Source organism: Mustela erminea, chromosome 13 (genome assembly GCF_009829155.1).
Source record: "Mustela erminea isolate mMusErm1 chromosome 13, mMusErm1.Pri, whole genome shotgun sequence".
Lineage (NCBI taxonomy): Eukaryota > Metazoa > Chordata > Mammalia > Carnivora > Mustelidae > Mustela > Mustela erminea.
The window spans coordinates 62,952,681-62,968,898 of NC_045626.1; the positions used below are offsets into that span (position 1 = coordinate 62,952,681).

Consider the following 16,218-nt stretch of genomic DNA (forward strand, 5'->3'; position numbering starts at 1 on the left):
TCTTTCCATGTACTAGACAACCCATCCACAATTCAGATTGGTTGTTAGATATCCTGGACCTCACTGCTGGCTGGTATTTGTGTTTTTAAGAGTATTCCCCCCTCTTCTTGTGTCCTTGGGCCTTCAGAAGCCTAGCCAGTGGCTTACATGTGTGAATAACCCTTAGGTAACTTTTTGGGAACACTGGACCAGTCATAGCCAAGACACAGCCCATACCCCAGAGTGTGTGGCCCACAGAGGGTGTGATTATCAGGTACCATAGATACAGAGGATATGCACTAGTCTGGGGTAGGGAACCCCAGGGGGCCTTTGAAGAGTGGGAGCTGTCTGTGTTGGTGTCATAGTTCCTCTCTGCTGTCAAGTGTTTGGAGTCAGACACGCTACCATTGCGCCACGAGGTCACTTGCTGTCAAGTGTTTGATAGACATCAGTGTGTTCGGGGCCTGGACCTCTGTCTGTGGGAGTCCTGGAACTGCGTGTGTGAAAGTGTGGGATCTGCAAGGCAGACTGCAAATCGGATTTTGCTCAGCAGTGTTACTGTTCCCATAGAATTCAATCCCCAGCCCCCCGTCACTGAGAGGATAGTAAGGGCTATGGGGGGACTTAGTGAGTCGCAGGGTTCAAGGGCCTGTGAACTTCTGAAAGTGAGGGCCACTGGAGTCTAAAATGTCAAGCTAGGCTGGATGACTTCTCAGTGATATATGCTTTCCTATTCCACAGAAGTTGAAGAAATAAAACTGTAAAGTAAACAGGGAAAGTAGTAAAGCAGTCTGGTGGCTGACAGTATTTCATTTGTTCATCAAGTGTTGGAGTACCTGCTGTACGCTGGGTGTTATTCTAGATAATGCTATCAGTAAACAAAACAGAAAAACCCTCATTCAGTTGAATTTATATTCAGTGAGGCTGACAGACAGGCAACAAACATCACGTTTAGAAGTGATGAGTTACAGGGGCTGTGGAGCCTGTTTGGGGACAGGAGTGCCTGGGTGAAACTTCATGAAGGGACCATCAAGGTCACACTAATTGAGAGGGGGACCCTGAACAGAGACCTGGAGAAACTGAGGGGCCTTGTCATGGGGATGTTTGAAGGAAGAGTCAGCAGACAGGGCAGGTCCAGAGGCGAAACATGCCAAAGAATTGGGGAAGGGCCCCGGAAGGAATGTGAGGGAACACAGGTCATCATGAAGGACTCACAGCAGGACATGGGACCTGAAGGTAAGGGGCCATTCTGGCTTGCATGCTGAGAACAGCCTCTTCTAGGAACAGGCCAACAGGTAGCAACCAGGAGAGCCTGGGGCGAGTGATGTAAGGTAAGAAGTGATCAGGCAGTCAGGTTTGAGGGGTTTTGAGTGTGCAGCTGAGTCAGTATGCAAGTGGATTGTGTGTGGGTGAGAGAAAAAAGTCAAGGATGATTCCATTTATTTTGGGCCTGAACAATGACAGCTAGAGTTTTCACCAGTGGACATGGGGAAGACTAAAGGCAGAGACTGGTGGAAGGGAAGGATGGGGATTAAATTTTGGACATACCAAGTTTGAGCTGCCAGTTGGATGTTCACATAGAGGTGTCAGGAGAGGCAGAGGGAAACAGGGCCTGGAGCTCAGAGAAGAAACTCAGCTAGAGAAATGAAATAGGAGTCATTGGTTGACACACAGATGGGGCATAAAGACAGACCACTTGAGTGAGGTCGTGTGGTGTTGGGGGGAGCAGATAAAGAATAGCAGGAAGTGAGCCTACAGCTCTCCAATGTGGGTTGGGGTAGGGTAAGAAGAAAGTCCAGAAAACAAGGTGTCTGTGCCCAGCGGGTAGAGACAGTCAGCCAGGCAGGGTGCTGCTGAGGGGTTTTGCTGCAAAGAGTAGAAAAATAGGATGGCTATGTAGAGGCCATGGAGTCAAGAAAGAGCATTTCAGGATGGGAGGATAAGCAGGATGTTTGCTAAAGGCAAGCTGTGGAGGGAGAAGCTGATGCCCAAAGAGAGAGGGACAGTTACTGGCCCAGCAGCCTCAGTAGGTAACAGATGCTGGCAGGGTCAACACAGGCATTTGCTTCTAATGGCGTCCTTTTCTCAGTGAAGCAGGAGTGAAGGTATCCACACCGTGCAGACAGGGAGTGAGGAGGGTGTGAAATTGTCCTCTGGGGGGTGAACCCTGAGGTTTTCAGGCAATAATGTGATGGCAACCAGTCAGACTTAGCTCGGGCATGTCAGGCAGGCTGGAACCAGAGTGAGTAACTGAGAAGGGAGCAGGGCTGGCCACCCCAGCCGTGTTTACCCCTACATCAAGCCTGTTTGTCGGTCTGTCAGGATCGGGGCTACTTTGAGGAACTGATCTCTCTGCTGGAGGCGGCCCTGGGCCTGGAGCGGGCCCACATGGGCATGTTCACAGAGCTGGCCATCCTCTACTCCAAATTTAAGCCTCAGAAGATGCCAGAGCACCTGGAGCTCTTCTGGTCCAGAGTCAACATCCCAAAGGTAATCTCTCCCTCTTTGAGGTTCTAGCTGCTATTTGCATGTGTGGCACAAGCCCAGCCCTTGGCCATGGCTGTCCCCACAGGTGCTGAGAGCTGCAGAGCAGGCACACCTCTGGGCAGAGCTGGTGTTCCTCTATGACAAATACGAAGAGTACGACAATGCCGTCCTTACCATGATCAATCACCCTACTGACGCCTGGAGGGAAGGGCAGTTCAAGGATGTCATTGCCAAGGTAAGAGGGTGCCTGAGCACCAGCTCCTGTCTGCTTCTGTCTAGCCTGTCCTAGGGGCGGGCAGAATGAAGGCCAACGTGCGCTCCCTACGGTGTATTTGTATTTGCCTTCATCTTGTGAGTCTCACTGCCCTCTGTGCAGGTGGTGGTGATTCCATAAACACAGAGGGAACAGATGCTTAGGAAGGGTAGTGACTGGCCTAGGCCCCAAAGCTAAGCTACAGGCAGGGCAGGATCTAGGACCACTCTCCCTACCTCACTCCCACACAGGGTCCTGAACAGCCAAACCCTGGTGTTTGCTCTTCCTTCTTCTCTGTCAGATTGGGACCCACCTCCACACCCCATCTATACCATTTCCTATTGTATTGTTTCATATTTTCTGTCGCCTGGCATATTTTTTTCTGCATGTCTCTCCCCTAAAACTGCTAGCCCCAGAGCAGCAGGCGCACCTGTGGAGGTGGAGTCATGAGCCCGGATATGCTGGCCTCTGGGTCCCTGCTCTTCCTTGGAGCCTCCACCCTCCAGTAGTCTAGTTGGGCTAAACCAGGGTGCTAAACTGTTCCACCAGCTGCCAAATACTGTAGGAAGGTGTCAGGTCTGGGTGCAAGCACTGAGCAGGCCTCTGCTGTTTTGTTTCCAGGCTCAGAGTGGGCCCAGCTTCCAATTTTCTCCTTCTCTGTGAGATCTGTGTATTTGAAGGAAGGGGATGAAGCTTTCTGTCATCAGTCTCAGACCTTTTGCCTTGAGTGTCCTTGTTTTATCCCAGTGGCCTTACATGAATAAATGTAAGGTCTCTCCCATTTGCTGTCTGTCAGTGAAAGACAGCATTTTGACTATGTGTCAGTCCTGTTTCTCCTGGTAGGGTTTGACAGGGCAGGCATGGGCTCCTCACCATCTGGGTCAGGAACTTGTCTGCCTTTGTTCCACATATGGCTGCTTAGGGCAGGTGTGGGTGGCAGGTGGGGTACCTAGCCAGGTCTCAGCCCCGGAGGTCACACAACGGCAGTGCTGTTCAGTGTGGTGGTATGTGAAATCAGTGGCCTTCTGCACATGTCCCATCCTATACAGGTCTGCAGGTTGCTGATGGAAGGGTAGGCAGATTTCACATTCCTGTGACCCCAGCACACATGAAAAACATGCTGGAAAACCTATACCTGATCAATTCTAGGTGTGCTTTTTTCACATGGAACTCAAATGATATCAGGGTACATTTTTAAAAAATATTTTATTTATTTGACAGAGACACAGTGAGAGAGGGAACACAAGCAGTGGGAGAGGGAAAGGGAGAAGCAGGCTTCCCAGTGAGCAAGGAGCCCAACTCGGGGCTTGATCCCAGGAGTCTGGGATCACGACCTGAGCTGAAGGCAGACACCTAATGACTGAGCCACTCAGGCACCCCTCAGGGTGCATTTTAAAGTTGATGACGTGCCATGGTTGAGGCAGCGATGCTTTTTGTTTCTTAGCGGTGTCTGGAGTGCTATAAGCTGTCCAGGCAGCTGCTGTGGCCCATGACCCGAGTGCAGTCTACCTTGATGGTTGTCAGGATCAGAAGATTCTTTTTTTTTTTTTTTTAAGATTTTTTTTTTTTTTTTTTTATTTGACAGGCAGAGATCACAAGTAGGCAGAGAGAGAGGAATGGAAGCAGGCTTCCCACTAAGCAGAGAGCCTGATGCGGGGCTCGATCCCAGGACCCTGGGATCATGACCTGAGCTGAAGGCAGAGGCTTTAACCCACTGAGCCACCCAGGCGCCCCAGGATCAGAAGATTCTTAAGGAAAGATGGAAGTCAGCATGACATCTTGGGTCTGAGGTCACATGCTTGCAGACAAGAACATTTTTTTTCAAGATTTTATTTATTTGAGAGAGAGCGTGTATAAGAGAGCACAAGCCGGGGAGGAGAAGAGACAGAGAGTAGACTCCCCACTGAGCAGGAAGCCCGACATGGAGCTCAATCTCAGGACCCTGGGATCATGACCTGAACCGAAGGCAGATACTTCACCGACTGAGCCACTCAGGTGCCCTGACAAGACCATATCTTGTGGCAGAACAGTGTTTATACAACTGACAGCTGAGTTCTGTTCTTGGTACAATACATCGATGACTGTGCCTCTCTGCCGCGTGAGAGACTTGTCAGTTTGAGTTTGGAGGGGGGGGGGGTAGAGGACACCAACTGGTGTGGTGGCCTGGCAGGGAGGACATTGTGGGCACATAACAGGAGAGTTTCAGAATCACTTGACCATAGGACTGAGTGGTGGAGGGCCAGGCAGGGGTGACACAGACCTGGTTGCATCTCAGCCATTTGCCATCTCTGTCACTTTGAGCTAGTGTCATCTCTGTGAACTCACTGACCCCATCCATAAAATGGACATGTTTCCTGCATGCCAGGTGATCAGCAACAAGTGTCTGGCTCACAGTAGGTGCTTCTCACAGGTAGCACAGTGTCAGGACCAGAGCACCCTCACTGGTCACCCTTGAGCTCATGACAGAATCTTTGAGCCTGATTTTCTTCTTCAAAACAGGAATAATGCCCTGTCCCTAGTCCTGGGGCAGCGGGGGCTGTCCTTATTAACTGCACAAATGGGTATGACCTTGTTGGTGCTCCCCTCCGGTGCATGGCTCCAGAAGAAGGTGCCACACAGATGCCAGTGTCCTAGATGGGAGCAGTGGATGCTTCAGAGTGCCACATGTCACCGAACTGGTGTCTCAGCCCAAAACAACACCCACCCAGAGTGGCTGCGCCAGGTCTTGTCCAGCTTCTCAGACACTGTAGTGGGGGAATGGAGCATGGCCAGTTGTGCTTTGCCTTCTGCTGTTTAAGCAGAGGGATGTGGAGCACTCTGGCTATGCTTTAGTGAAGGCTGCAATGACTTGTTCAGAAGGCAGGGACAGTGTGCCCTTCCCCTTCCACCCCACCTTAAGTCCCCACTCCCTTTCTGCTTGTTAGACATCTAGTCTGGCTGGAGACCTTTGATTGGATCCAGATACCATTGAGTAAAAGAGCCTGGCTAGAAAATTAGCAGGTTCCAGGGCTCTGATGCAAGTGGATCACTGACAGGGGCAGCACCAGGGACCCCGGGGCCAGTCTAGGTCAGAATCTGTGGTGACAGTGAGTGCTCTGCTCTGAGAAGGGCACATCCAAGTCAGGGGGTGGAGAGGAGGATAAAGTCAGTAACCATCGAGCGTACCAGTAATGAGCGGGGCTGTAGATAGTCCTCTTCCATGTGGTCTGCACATGTCACTGGTACCACATTGTTGGTGGCTCACCTGGACCTAGTGTTGCTAGAAAGCTCCCACGGTGCCCACCCCCTCTGCCCAGCATGACTGATGTTTCTACACTTTGTGTGTACCCTTGGACCTCTGCATGTTCCCTTGGACATGCTGATCACCACAGACCTGGCACACATCCTTTTGGAGGCAGGAAGCACCTTGCTGTCCTCTGAGCACCAGGCCCCACTGTCAGCAGGCTTGGGAGGGTGGCTTTCCTAGGGGCACAGGGTCACCCTGAAGCAACTCAATCCTCTGCATAACAGGGTTCCCAGTCTGAACACCATGGTGTCTTGTCTGAGAGCAGTGACACATAATACTATGCATTACAAATTTGCTTACAGCTCAGGCTGAGCTTTGCAGGGAGGCTTGGGGGAATCTTGCTTGGATAAAACCATGTTTTAGTGTTTGGGTTTATCCTGGCCTGTTACCCCTCATTCATTCACTCAATATATATGAGCTGAGCATCAACCCTGCAACAAACAGATAGTAGGGTAAGGCAGGAAACAAAGGTCTGCCTCTTAGATCATTGAGGGGCAAGTGCTGAGGAGAAAAATGTCAGAGGTGGGAAAGGAGGCATGTTGGGAGGGAGAGGGAGTATTTGGTCTTAAAGGGAGCAGTCACAACAACCCTCACTGATAAAGTGCATTTGGCCACAAACTGGAAGGAGTTACGGTGGAGTGTGCTGCATCTGAGACATGTGGGTGGCAGCCTGGGGATTGACAGGGGCCAACCCTGTCTCCACTGTGGCTCTGTCTCGACCCACAGGTTGCCAATGTGGAGCTCTACTATAAAGCCTTGCAGTTCTATTTGGATTACAAACCTCTGCTCATCAATGACCTGTTGCAAGTGCTGACACCCCGGCTAGACCACACTCGGACTGTTGGCTTCTTTTCAAAGGTGAGTGACCAGCATCCCAGAGCCAGAGAAGGCTGTGTACGGCCAAGGTCATCTAGGTCATCTGAATGGTAGTTCCTTAGTAAATAGTTTATTTTTATTTTTGTTAAAAGATTTTATGCATTTTGGGAGGCACCTGAGTGGCTAAGTAGGTTAAAGCCTCAGGTCATGATCCCAGGGTCCTGGATCAAGTCCCACGTCAGGCTCTCTGCCCAGCGGTGAACCTGCTTCCCCCTCTCTCACTCTGCCTGCCTCTCTGCCTACTTGTGATCTCTTCCTGTCAAATAAATGAATAAAATCTTTAAAATAAAGATTTTACTCATTTTTTAAAAGATTTCATTTATTAGAGAGAGCAAGAGAACACAAACAGGAGGAGCAGCAGAGGGAGAGAGAGAAGCAGACTCCCCGCTGAGCAGAGAACCCAGTGCGGGGCTCTAGCCCAGAACCCCAGGATCATGACCTGAGCCAAAGGCAGACACTTAATCCATTGAGCCACCCAGGCGCCCTGTTCCTTAATAAGTAGTTTTTTTTTAATTGATCCCTAGAAAATACAAAGATTAAATGTATCAAACTGCTTCAGGTTTCAGATATAGCTTTGTATTTCAGCCAAAATATCCAGAGATGAAACTGGTATTTACTCAGTAACCCAGGCAGTCCTTCACGTGCTCATATGTGTAGGGCATTTCAGTTGTGGGTGTCCAGAAGGAGATGTGGCTGGCTCATCAGTGTGTCACAGGGACCCCAGCTCAGTGCCCTGATGACTTGCCTGAGTGCCCTAACCATTCTCTTGACTTGTCAGGCAGGCCAGTTGCCCCTAGTGAAGCCTTACCTACGGTCAGTCCAGAGCCACAACAACAAGAGTGTGAATGAAGCCCTCAACCACCTACTGACGGAAGAGGAGGATTACCAGGTGGGTGTGGGGAAAGGAGCCCTCTTGGAGGGCAGTGGCTTCCCTTTGCCACAGGGTCCCCTGCAGCCAGTGTTGGGCACCCAGGGACTGCAGAGCCCCTCCTCACCCCAGCCCTCTTCTCCAAGGGCTCACCTGGCACAGGAGGGGTTGTAGGCCCTACAGGGTGCCAGAGGTGGGTTGGGAGAGGCCTTGCTGAGACCATGGTGGCAGCAACCGGCAATGAGTAATTCCTGGTTGTCCACTCCACTGTGTCCCTCACCCATGGAATGGCCGGGTCTTCCTAGGGTTTGAGGGCATCTATCGATGCCTATGACAACTTTGACAACATCGCCCTGGCACAGCGGTTGGAGAAGCACCAGCTGATTGAGTTCAGGCGCATTGCAGCTTATCTATACAAGGGCAACAACCGGTGGACCCAGAGTGTGGAGCTCTGCAAGAAGGACCGTCTCTACAAGGTTGGTTCCCAGTGCCCCACCTGCTCATGTGTGCCTCCTGGTGTTTGGGGGGGACGGGTGGTGAGATGGCCACAATCCCCTATCAGGAGATGCTTGTGGTGGGGACACGGAGGATAAAGTTAAGGGGGACGTGTTTGTAGAATGCAGGGTGAAGATTATTATCTGTCATTAACATAGAGCCTCTTCACAGTTGTTTAGATCAGAAGACTAGCTTCTGTGGCGCTAAATCTTTCCCAGCAGGCATTTGTGAGTCTCACTCTATCCACACCGCGTGTGGCAGCATTCACTTGGCACTGACTTTCCTTTCTGTCGATCAAGATATGGGGAACAAAAACACCAACGTGAAAATTACATTCATAATACTTGTTCTGCCATTGAGCAGTGGCTCGGTACTGGTCTGGACCTGGATCCAAGCATCTGACAGCCACGGTGGGCTGCTTGGAGAGATCCCAGGCCCTTGAAGGCATTGCTTCGCTCCACCTGGCCTCAGCATCGCCCTAGTGGGGTAAACTGCACTTGCATGAGAGGGCCATTGTTGCCCTGTGCTGTGTGGCTAAGCTGATTTCCAAGGGTTCCTCATGCCACGAGCCTCTGGGGAGCCTTTTCTCAGGCCATGAGCTTGACCTAAACATGTTACTTCCAGAACTGTCCTTGGCATTCTGGAGTTCCTTTCTAGGATGAAGACAGGCATCTCTCAACAGCACATGGACCAACGCCACAGAACCCTGGACATCAGGGACACGTCAAGCTTCATCCTAACTGTTACCTCCAGTTTGGGATTGTTATGTGACTTGTCCTCCGTTTTAGTGGCAGTGCTCATGGTCCTTCCTTGGGTGCTGACAGAGGAACTCTGAGATAATCTGTTGGGGTACTCAGGCACTGGCACCAGGGGGAGGCAGTGGGGCTGCATGCAACACACCAGTGGGAAACTGCCCCTGACTAGGAGTTCCCAGCTGTCCCCTCCTGCCAGTGTACACACCAGAGTCTTGAGTGCATGGCCCCTCATCACTCATGCAGTGAGTGAGTGAGCGAGCAGTGCTGTGGGAGCTGCCAGCCAGGCATCTGGCCCCTTCTAACCAGCAATTCCACTCGGAGCAACGTGTGCCAGGAGGAGAACCCACAAGGACAAAGCCACAGGCAGAAAGTTGTGGGCATACTTTACAGTGCCCTGATTTTCAGTGAGGGTGACTGACCCCCAGGGAATGTTTGGTTGTCACACCTGGAGGAGTGGTGCTACATCTAGTAAGTGGAGGCCAGGGTGGTGGTGATACACGGGCTACCCCCCACCACACACACACAAGTGTCAGCCAGGCCTTGGCAGCAGAACCCGCCATGCGTTGAAGTCCTGGGAGAGTGGGTCACGGTGTGCCACCTGGAGGGCTTGGTGAGTAGCCACTGCGGGCTTCTAGGACAGTCATAAAGCAATAAGAAGCATGTTTCCAGATTGCAGAGGTTGGTTGTAAAAGCACAGTCGATGCTTGGCTGTCGGGTAAGCACTTTTAAGGGGCCAGTGGAGTTGGGGGAAGGGTGGTAACTGCATGTGGGAAGCTGGGATTGTTAAAACCAGCGGGGCAGGTGGAGCATGAGGGGATGTGTTAGGACATGGGGAAGTCCAGGCTAGGGGCCCACACATAGGCGTGTGGGTTCACGGACCCCCTCGTGCCCATGACTAAAGGACAGGAGATTGCAGAGGTGTAGTCACAGGCTGGGGACAGTGAAGGACAGGGTGAGAGCTTGGAGCAGAGCCTTGGCAAGTGCTGACCAAACCAAGTGGTTTGGGAGGGAGGTTGAGGAATGGGGGACGAGGTAGAGAGGTGCGCCAGTAGTGACATGGGTCAGGTATGGTGATAAGAAGTGGGAAGGTGTGGGAAAATCTGAGATTCAGGCTTAGCTTCAGGATGCAGGGAGAGGGCACAGACTAAGAGATCATCTGTGGGGCTCATTCCCCCTGAATCCTCTAGGAAACTGCCATTGGACAGTTGGAGCACAAGGGTTCCGGAAATGTCCACTTTCTGATGATGGCAGTTGATGCTATGAGAGTTCGTGAGACAGTACCCGGGCGTGTGGAGGAAGAGAAGTGCCCACTTTTGGGTGCACATTAAAGATGAGCCAACCACGGGTGGGCCCTGCTGGACTGGAGGACATGTGGGTAGAGTGCCGAGCAATGATGGTATTGGTGTCAGAGGCCCAAGGAGACCTGAAGGCATCCTGGAGCTGTCACTTAAGCTGCCCCTGACTTTGCCCCCCACCATAAAAAGGCCAGGTGACTTTGTAGGAACAGTGTGGGGATGAGGCAGGACTCAGCAGAGGCAACAAGCAGGTGGGAGAGGATCCTTTCAGGAGCAGGGACAAGAGGGCCCTCCACTGAGCTGGCTTAGAGGACTTTGGGTCCCATGTGGGAGTCTCATGTTGGAAGACTGATCAGGCAGGGAGCTGGGACTGCCACAGCAGGCAGCGGTTGGTGGGCAAGCAGAATGCCTTTGAGACCCGTCGTGGCTCCCAACTGAGAGGGCTCCCCTGCGGCCTTCAGTCTCGTGTCTGGAAGGGCACTGTGGGAACACCTGCTGCAGAGGCCTGGTGGAGGGTCCAGGAGAGTTTAGGCCATTCGGTTCTCACCATTGTGGCTAGAAAATCGAAATCACTAATTTACTGATGACTACTCACTGGGTGGATATGGTTCTTTATGTTTTAGACAAATATGAAAGTAGTGATTTTTGAGAGGACTTTTTTGTCAGGAAGAACAGGCAGATTTCTGTTTCTTGAGGACTGGCTGTCCCTTGCAGCTGCTGCAAGGATACTGCTGGTTGTTGAGCCGAGCACAGCGACTCTGACCTTTACATCTCGCCCTGCTAGCTCTGTTACCATCCCTCTTCAGCCCTACCCCCGAGCAATCCCATGCACTCCTTTGCATGCCAGTCCAGCTACAAGACCAGAGCTCGTCTCCCAGGGTGCCTGCACCCATGCATGTCACCTCCCTCTGGCATCTCAGCAGGTCTTTGAGAGCCTGCTGCCAGGAGCACACTTGGTGCCCTCCACGACCCTCCTGGAACTGATACTCCTTCCTACCGGAGGGCATCTGAGTCACACAGACCCCTCTGCAGGCGAGGATGGCCTTCACAGAGCCTGGCACTGTTCCGTATCCTTCTGACCCAGAAAGGGACTCAAGGCAGCGCCAGGCAGGGCAGACCTGAGGTGTGCATCTGCCTTGGTTGCAGGACGCTATGCAGCATGCCGCAGAGTCCAGAGATGCCAAGCTGGCTGAGAAGCTGCTGCAGTGGTTCCTGGATGAGGGCAAGCGGGAGTGCTTCGCGGCTTCTCTCTTCACTTGCTACGACCTGCTTCCCCCGGATGTGGTGCTGGAGCTGGCCTGGAGACACAACCTCATGGACCTGGCCATGCCCTACTTCATCCAGGTGATGAGGGAGTACCTTAGCAAAGTAAGTACAGCCTCTGCACTGGCTTCCTGGCTGCCACGTAGCACAGCTGTGACTCTAGCCCAGGTCTGTGGAGGCCCTGAGGTGGCTGGTGGCCTGTGGGAGTCAGCCCAGGTGGCCCAGCCAGCCCTGTCCACCTTGGAGAGTGGCTTAATGCCTTCACAGTTGAGTGGTTTTCTGCCCAGCATTAACGCATTCTAGAAAATCACTTCAGGGAGCTCTGCATAGAAATGAGCACTTCCGGGGCACCTGGGTGGCTCAGTGGGTTGAGCCTCTGCCTTCAGCTCAGGTCATGATCTCAGTGTCCTGGGATTGAGCCCCGCATCGGGCTCTCTGCTCGGCAGTGAGCCTGCTTCCTCCTCTCTCTGCCTGCCTCTCTGCCTGCCTCTCTGCCTACTTGTGATCTCTCTCTCTGTCAAATAAATAAATAAAATCTTTAAAAGAAAAAAAAAAAAGAAATGAGCACTTCCTCTTGCATCAGCTCTCCCACACACTGCTAGGAGACACAACGGGTGAGCTTGCCCGCAGCCAAGGTCTTCTGTGGTGAGAGGACAGCGAGGCACTAGGTGGCAGAGCTCCAGCGCACAGCCCGTGGGCTCCATCCCCATATGGTCAGTTCACCTCTCAGTGTGCCTCCAGTGGAGTTCGGGTGCATCTGTTGGCAGACCTGTCGTGGTAACCCCCTTTTGCTGAGCACTTAGTAGGAATGGTAACACCTTGGTAGGTAGGTAGTCATCCCCTCTACAGCTGTAGGCACAGGTTTGGGTCCAAAGCTGATGTGGGCTCAGATGCATATCTCCCTGCCCTTCCAGGCCATACTCATTCTCAGTAAGTTGCTTCTACCACTTGGTGGCCCTAGCCTCCTACTCTGGCTTTCTTTGCCAGTTGATGAGCTGTTTAACGAAGTAGGAGTATCTGATTTTAACTTTCCCTGTGTGGAAGCTCTAGGCATTCCGGTCTGGGGCCTAGTTGAGGCACCATCCAGAGACCCTTGTCACCTAGTCTGGTTTATTTCTAAGGCTGCATAAAAGCTGCCACAGTAGCACCTACTGGCCAATCCAGCCATACACCTAATATTCTTCCAGCCACATGGAGGCCCCACAATGCTAAGAGGCCACTAGGTTGAGGTCTTTCAGTGGTGTGAGGGAAGGGAGGGGGCTTTCAGGGGGGTTAGTGCGGGGTTAGGGAGGAAACAAGAAGTGCAGGGGCAGAGGGTATCTGGCACTGCCAGCTTCAGCCTGAGACCGCTTGCTCTTTCTGCCACTTGCAGAGCCTCCTGGGAGCTGCCCAGCCTCTGGCAAGGACTGTCCCATGGGTCATTCAAGACCATCTCCCTGCTACAGGAGGAGAGACTGCCAGAGTGTGTCCTAGTCCCATTCGCACAGCACATCTGAGCAGGAGGGCTCCCAAGACTCTTCAGGGGACAGGAGAGGGGCAGTCCTGTGGTGATGTGGGCTGATCTCCAGGCTACTAAGTACACAGACTGGTAGGATTTGCAAGAGTCCCGGTTCCTCCACCACAGTGGATGGCAGCTCCCTAAAGGAGGTTTCTGTGCTGTGTGGAGCTTATCTTCAGAAACTGTTCCACTCTTTCTGCTTTTCCCATCCCTAAATTGTCTTAGCCACAGTCTATCTGCTCTGCCCCTACATAAATAAGGCTTGAATCTCTTCCCAGAGTCAAGGTCCATGGGTTAACATAAGAGGAACTCAAATCACTCGGACCTTCTTTGCCTCAGGGGTTGGGCCCTCTAAGGGACCTCAGGGGCTAGACAGGAGCAGACTCCCTCTCTGTGATGGATGATGGAGCTCTTCCTGGTGGCCACATCACCTTGGTCGACACTGCAGCTGCATTGGCTACTTCAGAGTGGAGCAGTGTGCTTGGGCTACAGCTGCTTTCCTACTGGAAGGACTTGCTCCCTCGCCCTGGGTCCCCAGATACCTCCCGTAGCCTGGGAGGAAGGCAGGCTGCTGTCCCACATTCCTTCACCAGCACCACACCTCATGCCTGTCATGTTGGGGATAGGGATAAAGGTTTCTTAGGCAGTGGTGGGGTGTGGGCTGGGGCCTAACAGACTAGACTGCTGTGAAGTGGAAGGGCCCAGACAAGAAGGCCCCAGGCCCTTCCTCCCTAGAGAACCAGGCCCAGGGCCTCTTGATTCATTTGGGAAGCTTGAGGACCATCCCTCTCTCTGAGAAAAACCCACATCCCTGAACCCCCTGGCTCTCGCAGTGGAGGATACAGGCCTTGCTTAGACCTCTGCCTGGGTGGGAGCCAGCTGAAGGAAGAGAGTATGGACTGCAAGTCCTCTGCACTGTCTTGCTCCTTCCTCACCTCAGCTCTGGTCCCAAGGAGGGAAGGGGAAGGGTACACAGGACCAATAACAAGGCTGCTTCTGCTACGGTTCTGGTGCCTGGCCTGCTCTCTCCCAGGCCCGAGTACACACAGGGCACATAATTTTTTCTTCTTTCTGATTCAAGTGCTTGTTTTGGTGGGGGCAGGGGGTTCCCAGAAACACAGTTGCTATCACCTCCGCTAGCTAGCACAGTGCGGTCTGCCCCTCAGGCCTCTGGCACCACCTTGCTCTGTTCCCTCCCCCTCGGTGTGTCTACTCCAGCCCATGGGTACTGCATGGGGTAGCCCATGGTAAAGGCTTGAGGAAGAGCAAGGAGGCAGCCTGTCCTCAGATGGCTGCCACTGCCCCCATTTCTGAAGTGGCTCATCCGCCTTGCCAGGTGGGATGTCCCAGATGTCAAGTGACTGGTCTCCTCAGGAGGGGTGGGCAGCCTGGACTAGCTAGATGTAGGAAGTGTTATGTCATCCTGGAGGTGCCCCTGTATGCAGAGGAGGGCCCAGCCCTGTGAGCTATGATGCATGTGCACCCTGTAGTCAGCGGCCACAGTCAGTGGCCACTGCTGTGGTGGAACAGCCGTGGGGGGGTGGTCATTAGGGCCCCCCGGGAACTCCATGTCCCCCCAGTTATAGAGGCTTCACCTTCCTGCAGAGCAGGGCAGTAGTCACTGTGGGTATAGTGTCTGCCCTCCAGCCATCCCCACTTGACTTTCCTGGAGGCTGTGCTGCCTCCTGGCCCCACACTCACCTCCTGGCCCAGACTGAACGCAGCCTGTCAGGTGGGTACTCGAGCGCTCGCACCTCTTTGCAGGTAGACAGACTGGACGCTTCAGAGAGCCTGCGCAAGCAAGAGGAGCATGTGGCGGAGCCTGCCCCTCTCTTGTTCGGTAGGTGGCACCCCACTGCCCCTAGCGAGGGGAGTCCTTCCTTGGCTGGGCTTCAGATCAGAGAGGGAATGGGCAGGGTGGGAGACAGGAGAGCCACAATGGCTGCCGGATATGGAGAAGGTCAGTATCTAAGAATGTTGAGGCGTGGCCATTGTCCTCCCTTTTCTGAGTGTCCCTGCCTTCTGTGAGGGCACCCCTGCCTGCTCCGTGTGCCTAGCCACTGCCCAACTCTGTGCTGCTGCTGTGTGCTGCTCTGCCTGCACTTAGGCAGCGAGGCTGCTGCTGACTTGGACTTGAGAGCCTGCCTGAATGGCCTGGCGGTTGAACAGATTAGCTGGTGTCCTCTGCACTGAAAGGCTGTTGGGTTCTGGAGTGTGTTGTGGTACTAACAAAGGCCTGAGGGTGTGGTGTGAGCACGCAGCACGTCTCCCACCACTGTGTCCTCTTCAGGGTCATTGTGTCCTTCCTACCACCACCATTAATGTCAATCTGGTTTTTTTAGATTTTGATGGGCATGATTGAGACCCAACCAGTTGAGCTAAGTAAGTGTCCCATTTTGGGACTAGCTTACCCCCTAGCCTGGCCAGCCTCTGTAGCTGGCCCCACAGCAGCAACTCCCACTGTCCTTGTCCCCAGGCCCCTCTTCTCCAGTGCCTGAGCTTTGGGTCAGGGCTGGTCTCCGACCCTGCTCCTTGGGCCCCTGGCCACTCGGAGGCAGCAGGAACTCTGCTCACCCTCCTTCTGCTTCTCCCTTTGCAGGCCAGCAGCTGATGCTGACAGCCGGCCCTGGGGCAGGCCCTGCCCCTGCTGGCTTCCCCTATGGATATGCTGCTGCACCTGCCTTCGCCCAGCCTCCTGTGTATGGCTTCAGCGTGTAGTGAGCGCTCAGTGGCAACACACCTCTATGGGGATAACCTCAAGGAGTGTGTCACCCCGAAAGCACAGAGGACCCTGATGGGAGGCAAGGACACCTGGACATTATTTATTTTGGCTGAGGCCCGGTGATGGCAGCCTCTAAGCCATCCCCAAACCAGGGGAGGCCAGGGTGGCCACTGACTGCCCAAGAAGAACAGCTTTGGTGGACTTCTTCCTCCAGGCTCTCTGGCTGGAGCCAGGCATTCCTGGGGAATTCTCGGCAGGCATTCCCGCCCTTGGTGGGTGGGGGCGACGAGCTTTCCCTCCGCACTGGCAGAGCTGCCCCCTCCAGGCCACTTCGCAGACGCAACTGTTAAGGACCTTCTAACCTGGCCCTGAGCCTCCTACCGATCATGAATATTAAAGTCGGTTTATCAAGGCAAAGCTTCCCTGCTTGATGCTGGTGTG

General features: G+C 53.3%; 1 protein-coding gene across 2 annotated transcripts in view; it reads left to right on the plus strand.

Moving 5' to 3' along the window:
- Positions 1–16,189, plus strand: part of CLTCL1 (clathrin heavy chain like 1) — a 96,610-nt gene extending 80,421 nt beyond the window's left edge. Inside the window, exons 25-33 of one of the 2 annotated variants that reach the window (XM_032310441.1) lie at positions 2,302–2,469; positions 2,552–2,701; positions 6,732–6,863; positions 7,660–7,770; positions 8,055–8,225; positions 11,441–11,662; positions 14,820–14,895; positions 15,398–15,437; positions 15,655–15,747. In XM_032310441.1, the coding sequence (XP_032166332.1) occupies positions 2,302–2,469; positions 2,552–2,701; positions 6,732–6,863; positions 7,660–7,770; positions 8,055–8,225; positions 11,441–11,662; positions 14,820–14,895; positions 15,398–15,417 (1,050 nt within the window). In that variant the 3' untranslated portion in view covers positions 15,418–15,437; positions 15,655–15,747. Of the gene's footprint in view, positions 1–2,301; positions 2,470–2,551; positions 2,702–6,731; positions 6,864–7,659; positions 7,771–8,054; positions 8,226–11,440; positions 11,663–14,819; positions 14,896–15,397; positions 15,438–15,654 lie in introns of both variants that reach the window. The other variant, XM_032310440.1, reaches the window with a different exon arrangement.
- Positions 16,190–16,218: the final 29 nt, after the last annotated feature.